This window comes from Chelonia mydas, chromosome 7 (assembly GCF_015237465.2).
Source record: "Chelonia mydas isolate rCheMyd1 chromosome 7, rCheMyd1.pri.v2, whole genome shotgun sequence".
In the NCBI taxonomy this organism is placed as follows: Eukaryota; Metazoa; Chordata; order Testudines; family Cheloniidae; genus Chelonia; species Chelonia mydas.
Window position 1 is genome coordinate 2931528 of NC_057853.1, and position 22708 is coordinate 2954235.

A 22708-nucleotide genomic window follows, 5' to 3' on the forward strand; every position below is an offset into this window, starting at 1 on the left:
TGCATAATTGTGAACGACAGCATCTGCTTCTTTCAGATATGAGTGGGGAATGGGCAGAACCCACCTCCTGGATGCACAATCAAATCATTTCCCCAGACTTGAGAGTAAATTGTATCTCCCACCTGCAGATTTCCCACAAGCCTGCTTGGAAGTGGGGGAGGGAGGCGTCAGCCATCCCTGTAGAATTGTCCCTCCATTTCCAGGCCCATCCTGGAGCCCAAGTTGGGGGTAGAAGAGGAGTCCAGGGGAATGTGAACAATCCCCAGGCCCTGCATAGAATCTGTGTCAGAGGTCCTAAAACAACACACTGCTCCCTTTTACTCTGCGCTTTAGGACTCTGCAGGATTTCCTGTCCAGGTAGATGTGTTGAGGCCTGTTGCCTGACAGCCAGGGTGGGGAGGGAGCAGAAGACCCCTGAGCAAGTGAAGATCATTCATGGGGTCTGGGATGGACTCACTGCTGTGTGGGAAGATATCTCTCTCTCTCTCTCACACACACACACACACGCGCGCATTTAGAAGAAGCACCATGACGCTGCCTAGAACTTGCAACTGCCTGCTCTGTATAAGGGAGTGGGGGTACTCGCCCTGTCTGAGTCTCGACGCTGGTCATTTGAGCTTAGGTGCCAGACACTCATGATCACGAAAGGCAGTATTAAATTGAATGGAACACAACAGATATGGCTCTAATCACCCGCATTAGCTGCTACAAAACCTCTAGGTGGACTATTTGAAGATCTTGGTTCTACTCTGCAACAAGCCACCATTCAAGTATCCCAGTAGAAAAGAGAAATCCAGAAACAGTGTAAGCAGGACAGCATAAAGGACAATCCAGCTGGTCATTTGATATCATGGCATTGACTACCTAGCACTAGGCTCTGGATTGGCACTGCAAAAAACTATATAGGATTTCTGGGTAAAACCTAAACACCTCATGTAAACACCACAGAATCACAGCTGACATCAATAGATACACTAAAACCAAAAGAATCATCTCATTGGCAATCAATATATCTGTTATATATAAAGTGTAATGTACACACACACACACACAGAACATTTATAATTAGAGATGGTTCCATAGTGAAGGATAAGCTGTGATTTATACTTAAAATAGGATTCGACTTCTTTCTTATGCACGAAAAAGACAGCCTAGCTTCTCCAAAATTACAGTACATCCTCTTGGAGCACAAGAAAGAACTCACATAACTCGGCTCATTAGTTTATGAGTTGTAAGCATTTTAAAACAGCCCCCTGATAAAAAGATTCTTGCTGTTTCTTACCTTCTTTTGCAGACCTCAGTAGCAAACAAATTGCTAATTTTTCAGACTGACTCACTCATGCACTGAAGCAAACTCTACAACATAGGCTACTGTTTAATTTGATTGAACTGCGACTTGCAGTCTTCTCAAGTGTTCATTGCGGGTGACAATGTTGTTAAAAGTAGGTAGGCTATAGGCCCCAATCTGGCAAACACTTGTGCAGATACTTAATTTTAGGTCTGTGAGTAGTTTGAGTGTTTGCAGGTTTGGAGCCTTAGTGTGATGGTGGGGATGAGCATCATGATGATAGCGGGCTGGTACTGCACCGGGTGGAAACGTTATTGTAGGACTTCTGGTGGCTGTGCTTTTTTTAGCGTTAGTGCTGTTGTGAGGAATTATTCTGGAGCTCCAGCCCACTAGATCTTTTGCAAGCCTCTTAGGGTATGCCTTCCCTGCAGAGTTAGCCCTAGCTGTTACCCGGGTGTTCTCCTAACACAAAAAACACCTGCCCAAGTTTGGTGGTGTTTTCAACCCAGGTTAGCTGGCTTGCCCGGGGTTACAGGGTGATGCCCAAGTGCTGCTTTCACATGGGCTGACAACTTCTCTCCCCCACACACTTTGCAGTGGGGATGCAGGGCAAACCAAGTGAGTGCAGCTAGTCCTCCAGTGCTTTCCCACAATTCCCCCCATGTGCCCAGAAAGGCAGACAAGTTCTCCCACAATTCCCAGGAAAGAATCAGAGGACGGGGTAGCTTATTGCTGCACTAAGAGCCAGCGGATTGGCCCCAGATGGCAGCACTAGGGGGACACACCTGGTAAAGTAGGGCTTTGTTTGCAGCATGGCTGCTCACACTGGGGAAGGGTTATCTGGCTGCTCAGACCCAAGTTGACTCTGCAGCACAGACATAGCCTTACTGACCTGAGTGGCAGATGTCTGTTGAGGGAGGATAATGCTAAATATATGCTCTTGTCCACTGTCCCTAATTAACAATGGAATGCAGTCCCTTCCACAGAATGAATTTGACATCCTGGAGGTGAGTTAATAACATTTTCTGTATGGGAATATATAACTATGCATCTCTTATATATAAATAACCAACACACTACATATTTGATGTAAGATGTGTAAATTATTCATGTATCAAGTAAGTGACTTCAGACTTCATGATCCCCAGCCACCTGGGAGGAACACAGCTATTAAATTACCCATCCCCACTTCACTATTTTCCTTAAACAAGATTCAGATCACAGTAATCTGAGGTCAGTTCTGAAGGTTCCTAAGTCTCTGAACACAATCATTGTTTGCATTTTCAGGTGAGAAATATCATCAGAACGATGGCAATAAACTATAGCTTTGTCCAATGATGCAGAAAAGTGCAAAAATGCAACCTGCTAACTTCCTATTTCTGAAAACACACACTCTTTGAGTCCAGGGGCTGAGCAGGGGGTCATTACCCTCTCATTACACTTGTTAGACGGATGGGACAGGGGCATTCCATGTGCCCACATATTTTCACAATTCATTGGCTGGACACATGCACAGTACGCTTTGTAAAAACAGAAAATGAGGAATATTTACCTGCCTTTTCTCTTGCATCTTTTAAAGCCTAAACATATACTAGTCACTGTCCTCAATCACATTTTTCACTTCTAATTTTGATCATTAGCACTAATGTTTTTTTCACTTTTTAAAATAGCAGCTTCTCGGGAGCCTCTCATGGGAAAGATAATATGATCTTGGTAACAGAAAGAAATATTGTGTCTTGCTTCCAAAATCATGTTGGGTTTTAATGTCAAAGCCTTCATTTTTTTTTTTAAAGAAAACTAGGTTGAAAATAATCATTTTCACCCATCAACATCCCGTTCCCAGTGCAATCCAGCAGCCTAGCACTGGAGCGATAGAATCTGTTTTGTTGCAGCACTGCAGTAAATTGTGTTTCAGTGCTATGCATCCCGTAAGCTTCCCAGCAGTCTGGAGATTTTCTTCTTCCACTCCCCTGCTCTCGGTTAGATATTCACAGCAAGCAATAAAAGCAATATCAATGGTAAGGTCAACAAGCCAGATTGGAATTAAGTGAATTGTTTCTGTTTGCCATCATTTGGTTGTCAGAGTTATCTTAATCAACCTAAACAGCTTCTTCCAGACATATAATCTGATTTTACAGAGTGCTAAACCATAACCATATTTTGATTTTCCTTTGATTCCAAGTATAAAAAATAGCCCTTATTTAATGCGCAGGCAGATAATCTAACTACATCTGTGTTTGCATTTGCATGATGGGGGAGTGAAACATGGCCCGAGAACCATCTTGGATTTTATCTTTTTTATTACTTGAATGGAGAATATAATAGATTTTTTTTTTGCACTAGCATGGCTTAAAAACTATTTTTAAGCTTCATTGGCTCCTTTAGATTTGAACTTTGCTAACAAGAATGTGATGAGAACGTGGAGAGAGAAAGCATGGATAAAAAGAAGTAGCTTTTCTAATGTAGTTCAGTTAACTGTTCCTTTCATCAGCCTCAATTCATTCAGTAATAAATAGGAAAAGCAAAGAAATTATGAAGAAAAAGGCAATATTTTCACTGTCTAAACAACAACAAAAATTGCTTTCCTCCTGTAGCTTTCTATGCATGTGAAATAAACAAGGTACAGCCAATCATGATCTGAGAGCCTCTCTCTGTAAGAAGGACAGAGATGGTATTTTCACAGCTGAAAACTTTTGCCTAGTAAAGAAGAGAAATGTAAACACAGTTCCATGCAAACTCAATCCAAGTATTGACAGACATAACAGACACAGAATTTCTCTAACCTCAAGGATAACAAAACGATACAGCAATGTTCTGCAGATGACTAGTTTTGATCTTTTATTAGTTCTCATAATTGTCTCTTGTTAATTTGTATCCTGCATAATAAGCATAAGCACTCACCTTCACAGTTTGCCCAGCTTCAGGACCATCCTGTAAGCAAAAAATAGAAGAATCAGAAAAGTGGCACTAACAAGGATCTCCTGGGGATTCAGAAATATTATCCATTAATAATTTAAATCCAATTTCATTGTGTGTTAATTTATAGTATTCTCCTGGGTCCTATTCAGCGCAAAGCATGTGGGACCAGATGCTTTTACATTTCAGGTCATGATTAAGGGAGAAATAACACGTGAAAAGGAAATAAATACTGGCACAATTGTCATTTTTCATGATCTCAGATCCAAGTTTTTAATTGCTAGCAATAACGTTTCTGTTATTCATGGACGTAAAATACAGAACTGTAAGTGCTGCTTTAAATCACAGCCTGTTTATTTAAATTCTTGTTATGTCAAAAAAGGGGTTAACATCCAGACTTGGTTTAAACAAAAGGATTTGTTATTTTGTATAAGACCACTGGATCAATCTAGTTCAGTATGCCACCTCAAAGAATACTTCAGGTAATAAACCTATATAATGAACCTAGCCAACGCCTTGTCTGCGGGGAGAAATTCTGGCCTGCGGGCAATGAGTTTACTCCTTGAATCACGGACTGTGAATACCCTCATTGAGAGCGGTGCCCTGCAAACACTTTCTACAAGGATTAGTACTAGAAACCAATGGATCTTCTCAAAATAGTAAGCACTACACCGGGTGGTGTTCGCAGGGAAAGGCACCATTTTAGCTGCCATTAATTATCCAGACTCTTCTTTGAATCCAGACATGGTATTTGATTGTTAACCTCCTTCAGCTGTGAACGCCACAGGTTACGCTATGCTGAGTAAAGCAAAACTTTACTTCCTTATATTTGTTAAGTATTTACTGCTCCTATGGTTTGACTGTCCTCTTGTCAGCGGGTTATGGGACAGGGTAAAAAGCTCGATAAAATACGAACAGGAAACAAAGCCTTTGGAGCCAATCAGTTTACCAACCTGAATCGAAATGGTGAGTGAAGTGCCACAGAAATGTTTCTCCACCACATTTCCAACCATTTGTGTCGTTTGAAATAAATCAACCACTTCTTCAGGTCGCAGATCACGGAAACGCTCCACCGGCCGGAGTGGGCAAACAAGGACATCTGAAGTGGAAGTCGTTAAGGCAGAAGTGCAAGTCCAGGTATTCCAGAACAACAGTTTGTTCATTTCCCCCCTGCCATAACAATAGGTCATCATCTTGAAGGGAATTTCCCCTTTACTTTTAAACTCACCTTGATTTGAGGATCACCACTAAAACAATGGAAAGGAAAGGGTTTTATGGTGAAAACACAGCAATAGTATTGTGGCTTCTTCAGAAACCTTCCCCATTTCCTCACACATATGACATCTGGGCCAACATTTTCACACCTAGGTGTCTAAGGTTAGGCCCCGAAATAGATATTGCAATGTCTTCAGGAAAGTGTCCTGAGCACTCAGAGCCTATCGCGATTGTAGGCACCGTTTACAAGAGGGGCCTCTGAACTGAATGGGGTGTGTTCCAGTTGGGAAGACCCTGACTACAACTCCCATGATGCCTTGGGGAAGAGAGAGAGAGAGAGACTTCCTCTTCGAGGGAATGCAAGGAGAGCATGCTGTGGGCTCTGTTTTTGGAGAGGAGCTGAGATTGCTTGCTGGAACTCCATACTTATAAGGAGATGCTGCTCAACTCCTTGTAGGAAGCAAGAAGCTGCTGCTGAGAACCTACTGGGACTTTGACCAAGCAGGGAGCCTCAGAGGCTGTTGGGGGCTTCACCGGACAGGGGGACAGAGACTGTTGCTGTGCCCAGAACTCACTGAGCTGGGCTTGCAGTGATTACGATGACCCGTGAGCTACTGGCTCTCGGTAGAGACCTCACATGCCATCCTTTGGTGAACCATCAGGCAGATATCCAGGGATTTCCCTACACCCCCCTGAATTTCCCCTACACGCCCCCCCCCACACACACACAGTTTTGTGAACTAGTTACATGCAGTGTTGCCAATTTAGTGATTATTTGGAAATCTGAACTGGAATTGAAACATTAACACACACTTTAAACGCATATAGAGTGTATGATAAAATCTGAAAAAAGTATATCAGATTTGAAAAGTATGAACATAGACTAGCTTCCTTATACAGCTGTTGTTTTTTTATGACAATGTCAGCACATTCATTTTGGTGATGTTGGCCAACCTAATAATTTCAAATTATGAAACCTAAGCAAAGTCTAAATGACAGCTAGTGATGAGCTGGGGGCTGGGGAGAAAGGCTTCAGGACCAAATTGTATTTACATTCACACCTAATCTACCTAGGTATCCAGCAAACAGAGCTGTGTTGCCCAAGTGATAGATTTTGGCTGGGGTTGGGTTACAAATCACTTGAATGCAGGGGCGTGGGGGAGGGGCGTAATGAAATGCTGCTGTTCTTACTGTAGGAGTAAAGGGCAGTAGAGCTGTACTTAGCCTGTGCTGATTGAGGGCATCAAGAGAGAGGGTGGGGACAGGTGTTTTGCTTGATGGTCTGCCTGAGACGCATACTATTTGACCTGCCCCTCGCCACTGTTTAAAGACAGAGCTGATTAGGCTCCATAGATAAGGGGTGGGCAAACTAGCCCTTCAAACATTTTAATCCAGCCCTCGAGCTCCTGCTGGGGAGTGGGGTTGGGGGCTTGCTCCGTACAGCTCCCAGAAGCAGCGGTATGTCCCCCGTCCGCCTCCTACGTGTAGGGACAGCCAGGGGGCTCTGCACACTGTCCCCCGCCACAAGTGCTGCCCCCACAGCTCCCATTGACCAGAAAACAGGGCCAATCGGAGGTGCAGGGGTGGTGCCTGCAGATGGGGCAGTGTGCAGAGCCCCCTGGCTATGCCTCTGCATAAGAGCCGGAGGGGGGACATGCCGCTGCTTCCAGGAGCTGCTTGAGGTAAGTGCTGCCCAGAGCCTGCACCCCTGACCCCCTCCAGCACCCCAACCTCCTGCCCCAGCCCTGATTCCCCCTCCCGCCCTCCGAACCCCTTGGTCCCACCCTCCTGCACCCCAGAGCCCTTACCTCTCACCTGCACCACAACCCCCCTACCCCAGCCCAGACCCCCCCTCCCGCACCCTGAACTCCTAATTTCTGGTCCCACCCCAGAGCCTGTACCCCCAGCCAGAGCCCTCACTCCCTCCTGCACCCCAACCCCCAATTTTGTAAGCATTCGTGGCCCACCATACAATTTCCATACCCATATGTGGCCCTTGGGCCAAAAAGTTTGCCCACCCCTGCCATAGATAGTCTTTTGGTTTGTTAGGTGACCATTACAGCTGAAATCACTGATAACCAGGTCTAAATGCTTAGGCCTGCTGTGGGACAGTGTTTCTGTGGAAGAGACGGCCCAGTCTGCACTAGCAGCGAGGTTCCCCCACTGAGAGCTCAGCTGAAATCACTGAGAGCTGGCGGAACCTCAAGAGACCGACTCGCAGAGGTCACAGTGGCAGGTGGCAGCAGAAGGTGATGGCGCAGGGCAATTGGCAACAGAGCGATGGAGTGAACGGTAGCATAATGAACAACAGTGGCCAGAGTGAACAGTGAGCAGCTGGAGGAACGAGTAAGGTACTATTTTGCCCCCCACCTGGGAGGTGAACTCATGCGAAAGCACCTCTGAGTCTCCACTGACCAAGGACAACACCGGTGACTGTTAATGGGGCTGTTAAGAATACTGGAGACACAACACAGTTCATTAGAACAAACATGGCTGTGGCATCATACTTTCTATTTAAGCAAGAGATACCACACACTACAAACTGGAGGCCAATGTTAAGTGCATTGTCACTTGTTCATCCTGAAGTTGAACACTGGCTCCGAACAAGACCAGCAAATGCTCACTATCTTTCTGCAAGAAACTCAACTGACAGGCTAGAAGCATGTGGTGCAACAGTGAAAGATTCAACAGTTGAAAAGTGAAGAACTCTCTCACTACATTCAAAAAATTTGCATACATGGCTGATGAATGCACCAGTGCAAATGGGCATCAAGTATTAAGTCATTGTGTACATTATCTTGAGGTCAGTGGTAGGCCAGTAGATGCATTTCTAGATGTTCAAGTAATAGAAGACACATCAGCTAAATCTGTGACAACCCACATCTTAGACGAGTTAAATGCTTGTCAATTGGACCCCAAACAGATGGCAGCTTGTGCATTTGATGGAGCTGCAAACTTCTCTGGAAGACATGGTAGAGCACAAACTTTGCTCAGAGAAAAGTTTAACCCTCATGTCTCCTATACACACTGCAGAAGCCATTTACTCCAACTAGCACTAGTACGAGCTGCAGACTCTTCAAAAGACATTTTAAAAAGCTATAAATTTAATGTGCTCGTTATATTCTTTTTTCAGCAAGAGTCCAAAAAGACTGAATATCTTGGAAAATATAGAAGATACAGTAGGACTGAAGTTCAAATTAGTCCAACCTGGGAAAACCCTCTGGCTTTCTCAAGAGTGATCCTCGGCTGTTGTCTTAAAATTACTCCAGCCGTTATTACTGGCTTTGGAATCTACGAAGATGGGATGGATCTAAGTAGTGAGGCTCGTGGATTACTTTTCCTACTAGGGATTCACCAAGGGAAAGTCAAGCCTGACTAATCTAATTGCCTTCTATGATGAGATAACTGGTTCCGTGGATGAAGGGAAAGCAGTGGATGTGTTATTCCTCGACTTTAGCAAAGTTTTTGACACGGTCTCCCACAGTATTCTTGCCAGCAAGTTAAAGAAGTATGGGCTCGATGGATGCACTACAAGGTGGGTAGAAAGTTGGCTAGATTGTCGGGCCCAATGGGTAGTGATCAGTGGCTCCATGTCTAGTTGGCAGCCGGTATCTAGCGGAGTGCCCCAAGGGTCGGTCCTCGAGCCGGTTTTGTTCAATACCTTCATAAATGATCTGGAGGATGGTGTGGATTGCACCCTCAAGCAAGTTTGCAGATGACACTAAACTGGGAGGAGAGGTAGATACGCTGGAGGGTAGGGATAGGATACAGAGGGACCTAGACAAATTGGAGGATTTGGGCCAAAAGAAATCGGATGAGGTTCAACAAGGCCAAGTGCAGAGTCCTGCACTTAGGACGGAAGAATCCAATGCACCGCTACAGACTAGGGACTGAATGGCTAGGCAGCATTTCTGCAGAGAAGGACCTAGGGGTGACAGTGGACAAGAAGCTGGATATGAGTCAACAGTGTGCACTTGTTGCCAAGAAGGCCAATGGCATTTTGGGGTGTATAAGTAGGGGCATTGCCAGCAGATCGAGGGACATGATTGTTCCCCTCTATTCAACATTGGTGAGGCCTCATCTGGAGTACTGTGTCCAGTTTGGGGCCCCACACTACAAGAAGGATGTGGAAAAATTGGAGAGAGTCCAGCGAAGGGCAACAAAAATGATTAGGGGTCTGGAACACATGAGTTATGAGGAGAGGCTGAGGGAACTGGGATTGTTTAGTCTACGGAAGAGAAGAATGAGGGGGGATTTGATAGCTGCTTTTAACTACCTGAAAGGTGGATCCAAAGAGGATGGATCTAAACTATTCTCAGTGATAGCAGATGACAGGACAAAGAGTAATGGTCTCAAGTTGCAGTGGGGGAGATTTAGGTTGGATATTAGGAAAAAAATTTTCACTAGGAGGGTGGGTGAAACACTGGAATGCGTTACTCGGGGAGGTGGTAGAATCCCCTTCCTTACAAGTTTTTAAGGTCAGGCTTGACAAAGCCCTGGCTGGGATGATTTAGTTGGGATTGGTCCTGCTCTGGGCAGGGGGTTGGACTAGATGACCTCCAGAGGTCCCTTCCAACTCTGATATTCTATGATTCTATGAAAATTATAACAAGAAACCAAGAAGGATATAGATGTAGTGCTTCATAGAAGGCTTGAGTAGCCAACTTTAATTTGTGTGATGATTTTAAAACATGAGTTAAATCTAATAAAATAGTCATGAAACATTTTTCAGGTTTTACTATGGTGCCATACAGCCCACCTTCACCCTCTCGGTCTCACCCCTCATTGGCCCTGACCACCACCCCGCCGTAAATTCAGACACACCCCTCCATTTCAATTCCTGGGGAAAACACTGCAACATCTGACCCAGGGGATCCCTGTATGTCACTATGCATACCCTATGCCTTCTGCTAGTCGGCACCAACTGGTCCCTGGGTCACAGTTGGCATGTAGCGCTTCTGAAAATCAGGCTGCATTTCTTAGGTGCCTAAAAATGGATGGAGGGTAAGTGATTAGGGCATCCAACCTGAGACAGCTTAAAGGGGTCTGATTTTCAGAGGGTGAGTCCTCAAGCAAAATGGCCTTTCAAACAGGGCACCTAAAACTGCTTTGAGACTCTTGGGTGTAAAGCCCCTAACTTTAGGCATTCAAGTTTAAAAATCTGGAACTATATCAATAAAACCATGGTCATTACTTCAGCAACATTTCCGTTGCAAAGCACTAGAAATGCTCATCTATTATTAACATTATGTATTTGTGTAAGTACAGTTAGTTAATTAGAGCTGTTTCCTTTTAAGCCTGAGGTCCAGAATGCTGGAAACACATTTTTACTTATTCTACCTCCACTCAGAGCACTTCATTAGTCAGCGGAATGTACCATCAAGTAAACAATGAAAGGGTATTGAGACAATGCACAAAGGTCTTGCTTAGAACACAACTGCCCCATCTATCCTACCACTACATACAATCTAAACAGTATGATAATTCCTAATTTGGGATCCTGCAAACACTTACTATATGGCATAGGCGTTTCTTAGTGCGAGTACAATCGGCTTAAGGCTTGACGCTCAACTAATTCCACATCGGTGTCACGCTGTGGATATCAGTGGAGTTGCTCCTCATTTACACTAGTATGATTGCAGAATGAGCCCCTTAAATAGCAACTTTAACTCCATGTAAATATTGATGAACATACGGTATGGTAAGTAAGCAAATTATTTGTTCAGCAATAAAACAAGAGCGCTAAGAATGGTTTTGAGAAAATTAAGCTACATGACATTGTAATACAGTAGTACTGTTTACTGTAATTTTAGTCCTGCAAATGTAATAGATTTTGGGAAAGGAATATACTGACATCAAGATAGTAGTTATTCCCCCTTTCTGCTGACATTTGCATAGCCTGCAGCAATGCTGCTCCTATTCTTCTCCAGCGGCATGAGGGAGCCATAGAATCATAGAATATCAGGGTTGGAAGGGACCTCAGGAGGTCATTTAGTCCAACCCCCTGCTCAAAGCAGGACCAATCCCAAATTAAATCATCCCAGACAGGGCTTTGTCAAGCCTGACCTTAAAAACTTCTAAGGAAGGAGAGTCCACCACCTCCCTAGGTAACGCATTCCAGTGTTTCACCACCCTCCTAGTGAAAAAGTTTTTCCTAATATCCAACCTAAATCTCCTCCACTGCAACTTAAGACCATTACTCCTTGTTCTGTCATCTGCTACCACTGAGAACAGTCTAGAGCCATCCTCTTTGGAACCCCCTTTCAAGTAGTTGAAAGCAGCTATCAAATCCCCCCTCATTCTTCTCTTCCGTAGACTAAACGTCCCCAGTTCCCTCAGCCTCTCCTCATAACTCATGTGTTCCAGTCCCCTCAACATTTTTGTTGCCCTCCGCTGGACTCTTTCCAATTTTTCCACATCCTTCTTGTAGCGTGGGGCCCAAAACTGGACACAGTACTCCAGATGAGGCCTCACCAATGTCAAATAGAGGGGAACGATCACGTCCTCGATCTGCTGGCAATGCCCCTTCTTATACATTCCAAAATGCCATTGGCCTTCTTGGCAACAAGGGCATACCGTTGACTCATATCCAGCTTCTCGTCCACTGTAACCCCTAGGTCCTTTTCTGCAGAACTGCTGCCTAGCCTTTCGGTCCCTAGTCTGTAGCGGTGCATTGGATTCTTCCGTCCTAAGTGCAGGACTCTGCACTTGTCCTTGTTGAACCTCATCCGATTTCTTTTGGCCCAATCCTCCAATTTGTCTAGGTCCCTCTGTATCCTATCCCTACCCTCCAACGTATCTACCACTCCTCCCAGTTTAGTGTCATCTGCAAACTTGCTGAGGGTGCAATCCACACCATCCTCCAGATCATTTATGAAGATATTGAACAAAACCGGCTCGAGGACCAATCCTTGGGGCACTCCACTTGATACCGGCTGCCAACTAGACATGGAGCCATTGATCACTACCCGTTGAGCTCGACAATCTAGCCAGCTTTCTATCCACCTTATCATCCATTCATCCAGCCCATACTTCTTTAACTTGCTGGCAAGAATACTGTGGGAGACAGTGTCAAAAGCTTTGCTAAAGTCGAGGAACAACATGTCCACTGCTTTCCCTTCATCCACAGAACCAGTTATCTCGTCATAGAAGGCAATTAGATTAGTCAGGCATGACTTGCCCTTGGTGAATCCATGCTGACTGTTCCTGATCACTTTCCTCTCCTCTAGGTGCTTCAGAATTGATTCCTTGAGGACGTGCTCCATGGTTTTTCCAGGGACTGAGGTGAGGCTGACTGGCCTGTAGTTCCCAGGATCCTCCTTCTTCTCTTTTTAAAAGATGGGCACTACATTAGCCTTTTTCCAGTCGTCCGGGACTTCCCCCGATCGCCATGAGCCTGTAGTCTAGGTCCAACAAACCAGCAAAGTCCCAGGAACACAGTCCTTACAACTAACCCTTCTGGCCCTTGTGCTGCTCTACAGGTGGGTCCTCCAGTCTGGCTCCCACTCCTCCTATTTATAAAGTCTGCTCCCTTCCCTTGAGTTCCCATTAGTTCCACTCTTAGAAAGCGACACTGGGTGTCCCCCACCAGGCTGCTTGCCCACAATGGAAATCGCCTAATAAGTAGCTTCAAATGGCTAATGAGCACACCTAGTGCCCACCGCACCCAATTTCTGGATGATTCTGGCCCATCTAGCACAGTCCCTTCACCCAGCCGTGGGAAGTCTGTAGACATACAGAATCTCCAAACAAAAACAAGAAATGTGTATCCTCCCCATTGTTTCTTCCCTTATTTAACCCCCTGATCGGTGGGTTACACAGATAATCACTGTATAAACGTACTGTATACTACTCCAGCTGTAACCTGCAGATACGCTGAAGTTAAGAGGTTCACGCAAAGGTTATGTCAGGCTGAGTTTCAAAAACCCCAGGCGATATTAGCGACTTCTCATTTCAGATAAGTGCAAAGGATTGTTTACTTACATAAACAAGGACACAATTCATTCGCAAAACTTATCAAAGGAAAATACATTTGCAATTCTGCTTTGAGAAAATGGAAGTTTCCTGGCGGTTCTGTTTTGATCACTTTTCAGAATCAGAATGGTGACAGACACAATATTGGAGCAGTTCTCTGCCTAATTGGGACCAGCTTTTTCAAAAGAGCTCCACGCCTAGAAGCTCCTATTGTTCTCAAAGGAACGAGAGAAATCTCCTGCCAACTGTGGGCGCTAAGCACTTTTGAAAACCTGTTATGTAACAGAATAGCAGAGACATTCACTAATTCTTTTACTATAATTCCTCATATTAAAATATTTTGAAACAGAAGAAATATGTAGTGATGTGTGTTTAGCTAGCTGGAATTAGAAAACAGAGAACATTAGAAAAATGGTCTGGTTTTGAGGGCTTTTGGTTCTAAGATGCTCTATCACTACCTTGAGCTAATGCAGCTATAGGGCGTAACAAAGCTCCAATAATTTATCTGCTAGTCGTCCAAGCGTTCTGTACAAAGCACCTTCCTAAAGGACGCTATTGGTTGAACTTAGAGCCCAAGGGGAAAGTTGGAAACTTGCTATGCAGACCTGATTTCCATAGCAGGAATAAAGGAATAGAAAAACTAATTAATTTTACTCATAAAAAGGAAATTCATGTCAACAGTAAAACAGGAAAAAGGACATTTGTTTAATCTGAGTTCATTTTTCAAAAGGAAAGAAGGAAAGCCTTTGCCTTTAGGACATCTGATACTTAAATAGATCATTATCCTTCTTCTGCAGCACTGCTTTGTTATCGTGGGTCAATGAACCATTCATAAATGAAAAATTTCCCTTCACTTACCTCTAGCAAAACTGCTGCTTATATTAAGCTACTTGCCATTTTCTCCTGTTAGAGTTTTTTCCACTTTCTCCCTCACACACCTCCTTACTTCCCAGATCAGTTGTTTGGTCCCCAGCTAGCTAGCTTGTCTCACACATAAATTGCTGCACTAACCATAGTTTCTACAACAATGGAGTAACATGTATTACTTGCCACGTGGCTGCATTGTGCAAAACAAAGGCCAAAACTGGCTCGGGCCAGTTTGTGTTTTTATAACACGAAGCACAAGTAGAGACGGATGTAGTGGATGGTGCACTGGACTGTGACAGAAGAGACCTGCATTCTAGTCTTCGCTCTGCCACTGACTAGCTCTTGGTTTTAGGCAAGACATTTCATCTTTCTGTTCTTCCCTTTCCCCTCCCACATTTTACCAGGCTCGTCTATTTAGATTGTATTCGCAAAAAGAAAAGGAGGACTTGTGGCACCTTAGAGACTAACCAATTTATGTGAGCATAAGCTTTCGTGAGCTACAGCTCACTTCATCGGATGCATTCAGTGGAAAATACAGTGGGGAGATTTATATACACAGAGAACATGAAACAATGGGTGTCACCATACACACTGTAAGGAGAGTGATCACTTAAGGTGAGCTATTACCAGCAGGAGAGCGGGGGCGGGGTGGGGGAGAAAACCTTTTGTAGTGATAATCAAGGTGGGCCATTTCCAGCAGTTGACAAGAACGTCTGAGGAACAGGGGGGTGGGGGGGGGGGAATAAACATGGGGAAATAGTTTTACTTTGTGTAATGACCCATCCACTCCCAGTCTCTATTCAAGCCTAAGTTAATTATATCCAGTTTGCAAATTCCTCAAGGGCTTCTTTGCCATGGGTCCAGATGATGAAGATGTCATCAATGTTGCGCAGTCGGAGAACACTTCAGTCTCTCTGGTCACTCGATTAGAGACCTAAAAGTGACAATTCTTCAACAAAAAACTTCAAAAACAGACTCCAACAAGAGACTGCTGAATTGGAATTAATTTGCAAACTGGATACAAAAGGTCCTCCCCCCCCCGCCACTGCTATTAGCTGGTATTAGCTCATCTTAAGTGATCACGCTCTCGTTACAGTGTGTATGGTAATACCCATTGTTTCATGTTCTCTGTGTATATAAATCTCCCCACTGTATTTTCCACAGCATGCATCCAATGAAGTGAGCTGTAGCTCACGAAAGCTTATGCTCAGATAAATTGGTTAGTCTCTAAGGTGCCACAAGTACTCCTTTTCTTTTTGCCAATACAGACTAACATGGCTGCTACTCTTAGACTGTATTAGCTCTTCGCAGCAGGGACTGTCTCGTATTAGAGCTGTTTGGCATTTTTGTTGAACTGTCTTTTCACTGAAAAAAATGATAATTTGCCAGCACCAAATCAGTTCACAAAACAGGTTCAGTTTCCATGAACCTCCCGACTTGATGCTTTTTTGGAAAAAAGTTTTGAAATAGCCGGGTAAGGCTTGGACAGTTTTTAAATGAAAAGCTTTGGATTTTTTGAGTCAAAACAACTTTTTATTTTTACATTTTAGTAAATATAGGGTAAAAAAGTCAAAGTCACGATCAAAACATTTTGAAATGATTGAAACAAAATACTGATTGATCGAAATTTTTCTTGGTTTGTGGGTTCACAACATTTTTTGCGATTTTGACTCTTTGGCCTGCTTAGTGACAGAACAAATTCTGAAAACTCACAATTTTTCACAGTATGGGAAAATGGTTTTCTATCCAGCCCTATTATGTGTTTGTTCAATGAGGCCCAGAACTCAGCTGGGACACGCAGGTGCTGCTACAGCAGAAATTAATATAATAATATAAACTATAACATTCTATTAAGGCACATTTCCCCTTCCACCCACCCTCTTAAGTTATTGAGACTTCTTTACAAGCTAAAATACATTTTAACCCCATTTTTGCCTGTGTAAATGATAAATAATTCAAAGGCACACTCACAGACTGGAGCATCTCCACTGAAACTTTCCATCATTCCAAAACTAATTCTGTGATAACTACAAAGAATAATGATGGAAATTGTGAATCAGAGCTAAATGAACATGAAAATGTAATTAGGACAAGATTGTAATTAGGACAAGGTATCAAGCGGAGTGCCCCAGGGGTCTGTCCTGTGGTCGGTTTTATTCAACATCTTAATTAATGATCTGGATGATGGGATGGATTGCACTCTCAGCAAGTTCGCGGATGACACTAAACTCAGGGGGAGAGGTAGATATGCTGGAGGGGAGGGATAGGGTCCAAAGTGACCTTGACAGATTGGAGGATTGGGCCAAAAGAAATCTGATGAGGTTCTACAAGGACAAGTGCAGAGTCCTGCACTTAGAACAGAAGAATCCCATGCATCGCTACAGGCTGGGGACCGACTGGCTAAGCGATAGTTCTGCAGAAAAGGACCTGGGGATTACAGTGAATGAGAAGCTGGATATGAGTCAGCAGTGTGCCCTTATTGCCAAGAAGGCTAATGCCATATTGGTCTGCATTAGTAGGAGCATTGCCAGCAGATCAAAGGAAGTGATTATTCCCCTCTATTTGGCACTGGTGAGGCCACACCTGGGGTACTGCATCCAGTTTTGGGCCCCTCACTACAGAAAGGATGTGGACAAATTGGAGAGAGTCTGGCTGAGGGCAACGAAAATGATTAGGGGGCTGGGGCACATGACTTATGAGGAGTGGCTGAGGGAACTGGGCTTATTTAGTCTGCAGAAGAGAAGAGTGAGGGGGGATTTGATAGCAGCCTTCAACTACGTGAAGGGGGGGTTCCAAAGAGGATGGAGCTCGGCTGTTCTCAGTGGTGGCAGATGACAGAACGAGGAGTAATGGTCTCAAGTTGCAGTGGGGGAGGTCTAGGTTGGATATTAGGAAACACTGTTTCACTAGGAGGGTGGTGAAGCACTGGAATGGGTTCCCTAGGGAGATGGTAGCATCTCCATCCTTAGAGGTGTTTAAGGCCCAACTTGACAAAGCCCTGGCTGGGATGATTTAGTTGGGGTTGGTCCTGCTTTGAGCAGGGGGTTGGACTAGATGACCTCCTGAGGTCCCTTCCAACCCTAATCTTCTATGATTGAAGTCTGTATATATAAAAAGGCAAATGCCAAAATGAATCCATTATGAGATGTCTCCATTAAAAAACCCCACAACTTTACATAAGAGTAGGACAGTTTAAAACAATCTTTTGGTCAAATTCTTATCTGGGCAAATCTATTTACCTCGAATTTCCCCTCGAGTTTAAAATTAGATAAAGTATTCCTCACTTCCTGTCATAATCCATTGCTTAGAATTGCTATCTGCTGTTGAAAAGCTGACGTACTTCACCCCAGAGTTGTTCAATGATGGGTGAAGTGACTATTTCCTAAATAGTGAGGGACTATAAAGAGCATTGGGATCCTTTTGGATCAAATAAGCCTAAATCATCGTTCAGAATGTCTAAGCACATTCTTCCGGCATATTTTTAAATCCTGCAAAGTTGTTCACGCATCCCTCCTCAAAAGAATGTGGATTTATTTTAAATTTACTAGATAAGGCAACTTCACATAAAAGGAGAAAAGTGCATTGCACCTCTCAGAAATGTAACAAGACACCATTTACATTTTTGTAGTGATCGTTCTACTGTAGAACACATTTGAACTTTCATATTTCCATTTTCTAAGCACCGGAATCAATAATTTCATGATTTCTTTATTCATTGTAAATTGCCACTGAATAAGGAATTTTGTATTTTTAAGCTTTGATGTGTGCAGCTACATATTTCCTTCAAATTCTTCTGAGTCAGTCCATGCCATTAAAGAAGAATACATGCAATTTAATAAACTAACTTCTTTGTTCTAAGGAGTAAGACAGCTTGTTAAACTTTATTATAACTTACAACTGTATGGTCCTCTATATAAATCCAGTAGAAGTCTCTCAAAAGCCATTTCTTCTCTTTAACACATGTGCATCTATATTGTGTGTACTTGTATTGATTTATTAAATAAAATAGGAATCGCTAAACTTTCCAGAAACTATAAACACACACCCTTTTATTACTCTACTGATCTCCAGTTCTATGCCATAGGAGTAGAGCAGTGGTGAAACAGACCCAGTATTTACAAACTAATGTCATTGAGAAGTGTTTCGAAGTGAACATTTGCCGGAAGACTTCCCATACTCACATAACTTTGTTTTTAAAGGCTTCTGAATGCCACTTATTGATCAATCAATTCCAAACCATCAAAGCCATGCATACAGTGGTTAAAGCCCTGGACTGGAACTCAGGAGATCTGGGTGCAGTTCCCAGCTCTCCCAGTCAGACTCCCCGCGTTATTTTTCTCTTTTAAGATGCGGAACGTTGGCATTTAACAGTTACATCATTTTTATTTAAAACCCTATGTAGGACAGCAACGACAGCCTGTCGTGTGAGCCAGCTACCGTCTGCTCTGCCCAGGACGGGACACAACCCCATCTTCTAACATCAAGGGTAACCTTTGGTCTCTGCAACTGTACTCTCACACTTAGACAAGGATAGCTATCCCACAACCCCCGTTCGGATCCTGGACAAGTCACTTAACTCATCAGTGCCTCATAGCCAGTCTGTGGAATAGGGTTAGCAATCCTTCCTTTCTCCCACCGATGGTCTATTTAGCTTTTAAGCCGTTTGTGGCAAGTGCTGTCTCTCAGCACGTGTATTGACCAGACCTGGCACAACGGGACACTAATATTACTTGGGGAATGTAGGCACTGCTGTAATGCCAAATATAACAAGTGATACATGTGAATTTGAGTTTATTTTGCCACGTGTGAGCGTAAATCCCCAACATGTGCATGGATATTTGGAAAGACGCATGCAGAGTACAGTGATCACTATTAAAAACAGATAATTTGCCTAAATATACAACATGGTTATTTCCTGTTTTGTTCTGTAGGGGGAAAATCTAATCTCAGCTACCACAGAGCTGTAACTGTTGATAGATAATTCAGACATTTACATGTTGACACTACAGGTGGAAGTTTTCACTCTACAAATGTGCATTAAATTTTGATCTGAAAATCAGAGCCAGTCAGTTTTAATTCACTTTATTTGACATTGGAATTTGAAGCCCAGATTATTAGAATTGCACATCTGGGGCTTACTGCAAACTCTAGTGAAGTCAATGGGGCATGGGTTTTGGATCAGACCCTCGGTTTGCTGATGTACTCAGTGCAAATTCATACACAAATGACCAGGTCGACATCTAAACTGTCCATTAAGCATGCAAAAGTGTAGGCATTTCTGTGTGTGCTGCTCTACAAATCTGTGCTGATATATAATTTTAATGAGAAAATGTTTGATTTTATCAGAGAAATATTCTAAGGGGAGAAAATCCCACGATCTGAAAAACTTTAGACTTGGAATGGGCTTTATTCTGTTTAAACCTATTTATTTGTGGTACACGGTACACTCTGCATGTTGGCGTTTGTTTTGGTTTTTCAATCTGAGCTTCAACCAAAGCTTTATACAGACAAAAATGAAATATTTTCTAGGTAGTGACATCCAGACAGTAAGACACATGTACCTCTAATGAGGGAGCAATGCACTAACAATTTAGTTCTACAAATTACTTGATGTTTAAGAAGAACAAGAGATCCCACATCTTTTTGGTCTTTTACAAACGAAACTGAAACATTACTTCCCTTTTTACAATACCTGTAGCTATTTTAAATCACCTTTGACTGATACCGTCTCTATTAATATTGCCTTAATAGTTTGCTTCCAAAAGCTTCATTTTGATGGAGTAGAAAAACCAGGTACCTACAGAGACCGAATACTCTGATATTTCTTCATGTATTTCATGAGGCTTTGTTAACATCTTACAAGAGAGTGTTTGTTAATCTGCACTCCTGTCTCTGATTATCCCTTATGGATGAATGTATATCACTCATTTACAAAATGACTCTCAGCAAGAAATCTCTTGTCTTTGAGATTAAGGCCTGGTTCATTTTATGTCTTACAGCTCCTTATTGTTGTATGAATAGCAGGATTAATACTTCATTCCGCACATGCAGATTGCACAACCGGTTATGATACTAGCTGCGGGTATTGCATTGCTACAATATCTTTCTAATGGGAGGAAATATACAAGAGATATGCAGGGATGAGCCCCAGTGGGTGTGACCCTACCTGGGGAGAGAATGAAGTCTATTAGCATGGCTGGCTGGAGGCAGAACTTCTAGTTTCATGGTGATGTAGTGAATCAGTTTATTTTATGAGTCAGTATGAAAATAAAAGAATCTTTCCAACCACATATATGACGTCTGATGAGAATGAACACATAGCAGGAATAAGAAACTATTCTTTTCTTCAAATGCTATCCTGCATGATCTTGGATCATGTTGTTTAGAGCACATGGAATCTAGTGAGCTTTCAAGCATTAGAGGCATCCAACATCTTATCCTTGGGATTCAGCTGGAGCATGGTGGCTGGGGGCAGACCGTTTGTCATGACTTGTAAACCCGACTTCTCCTACAACCTTTATCCTAATAAAAAAGCACCCCAGATCTCCAAGAAAGTGGGAGAATGCAGAACTAACAAAACAATACTTTCAGAAAACAACTGCTTGTCATTTATGCTTTCTCCACCCCTATGTAGGTCCCCACTCTTGCTGGCCCTCTGCACCGGGGTGGATTTCATTCAGTAAGGACAGAAGCAGATTTGCAGAGCCTTCTGGAAAAAAGAGTGATGATCTAGGCAGGAATATATAGTGCTAGAGGAATATTCTTTGGGGGTGGAGGGATGGCTTGTATGCCTGGATTTTCAATGCATGGAAGAAAAACTGAAGTTAGGTTACTTAGAAAACAATTTTTAAAGCTTATTAATTTGGGGGAAAATATACCTGAGAACTGTAAAAATGACATCATGGCATGCCAACAGAAATGACTCATAATAGAAACTGAAAAATTGCTTCAGATTATTCAGCCACACACAATGTATGTTTCTGTTCCTAATCTACTCTGCCACTTCTTGGTGTTCATCAAAAAATCATTAAGATAAATCAAATTATCTGAACATTGTCCATCTTGATAAGGCAGCTTTGTACATGTTTACACGCATACAGAAGGCCAGATTTAAGGAGTAAAAGTGAGAATTGGCAGTTGCAGTGCAACAAAAGGAAATCAATATAAATCTGACAGATCTGTGTGCACTGCGATGATAAGAGCAAAGCTTAAAACCTATATGGCTGCTTTTTACAGCTGTTGTTCAATCTATTATTTACTATAACCAATCTTCTAACCCCATTGAAGCTGCTTAAAATAATTCTTAATGCCTCTGAAAAATGCAACACCTCCAAAACATGGACAAGAACAGGGGGGTTTTTGTTTTGTTTTTTTTTGCAGAAAACTCCATGTATTTGATTGAAATACAGAAGTTGTACAATCTGAATCACAGTAAGTGGCATCAAAGTAATCTGTTATTCACAACGTAGTGATTCCAGTGACTGGAAATGGAAATATAAGGCAGGAAAAGCTAGATGCTCTACCATCATCTTCTCCTCATTTCCAATCATGCCTTCCTTCCTCTAATACACTAGCTGAACTACTTCAGGGTATGTGGACCGTGTCAATAAGAGCCTGACTCACCCACCCTTGTTCATAGTGAGCAGTACTTCACTTCAGGAATAGCCCCATTAGGCTAGATCGTCACTTCAGGTGCAATTGTGGGGACGTAAGATGCACTAACCCAGGGTGCACTGGGCCTCAGAGACACATCTCTGTCCCACAAGTCTTCTCCTGCTCCAGGGGATAGTAATGTACTGCAAGCTTATCCCAGCAGTGCTAAAAATATGACTTTGACAACTATATTGTGCCTTGTACCCTTGAGGGACCCAAAGCTATATCTCTGTATACACACATATACTCTCTGTGCGTAGCTATGCATGCATACATATGCTACCACTGAAATGCAGCCATCTCTGGAGTAGAAAGTAGAAACCAACCAGTACTTAGGATACAAGAGTGGGAGGGGATATCTTGGATAGGACACAGGGGTATGAAGAGGACCATGGGATCTAACATGTCCATGCAGAGCAGCCAGCAGATCTGTCTTAATGTCTCATCCAAATGATCTGCACCACAGGAAACTGCACTGAATTCAGTTCATTAGCCATGCCCTGGTGGTATTTGCACACGACATCAAGAGACTCATTTCAAACCTGGGGTTTAGGCTCACTATTCAGCCCCTCCAGCTGGAAATTCCAATCACTTGTGAACAAAGGTTTCAGAATATAGTTTTCATCACATTTGGGGGGATCGCTGTACAAAGAAAACTGGTTTAATCCACTCTATTTTTGTATTGTCTCCCAAGTTTCAGAAAGTATAACAATTAATGATCAAATATTAGTGCTGTGATAAATCTATTTTCTTTAGATTTACTGAATACCAGATTTCAGGCATTAAACTTAATTG

General features: G+C 43.0%; 1 protein-coding gene across 24 annotated transcripts in view; it reads right to left on the minus strand.

Annotated features, from left to right (window-relative positions):
- FHIT (fragile histidine triad diadenosine triphosphatase) overlaps window positions 1–22708 on the minus strand; it is a 1053300-nt gene that overhangs the window by 223500 nt on the left and 807092 nt on the right. For all 24 annotated transcript variants that reach the window (XM_043552284.1, XM_043552281.1, XM_043552273.1 and 21 more), the window contains 2 exons: window positions 5158–5303; window positions 4190–4219 (listed from right to left, as the gene is read on the minus strand). In XM_043552284.1, coding sequence (XP_043408219.1) covers window positions 4190–4219; window positions 5158–5303 — 176 coding nt within the window. The remainder of the gene's footprint in view (window positions 1–4189; window positions 4220–5157; window positions 5304–22708) is intronic.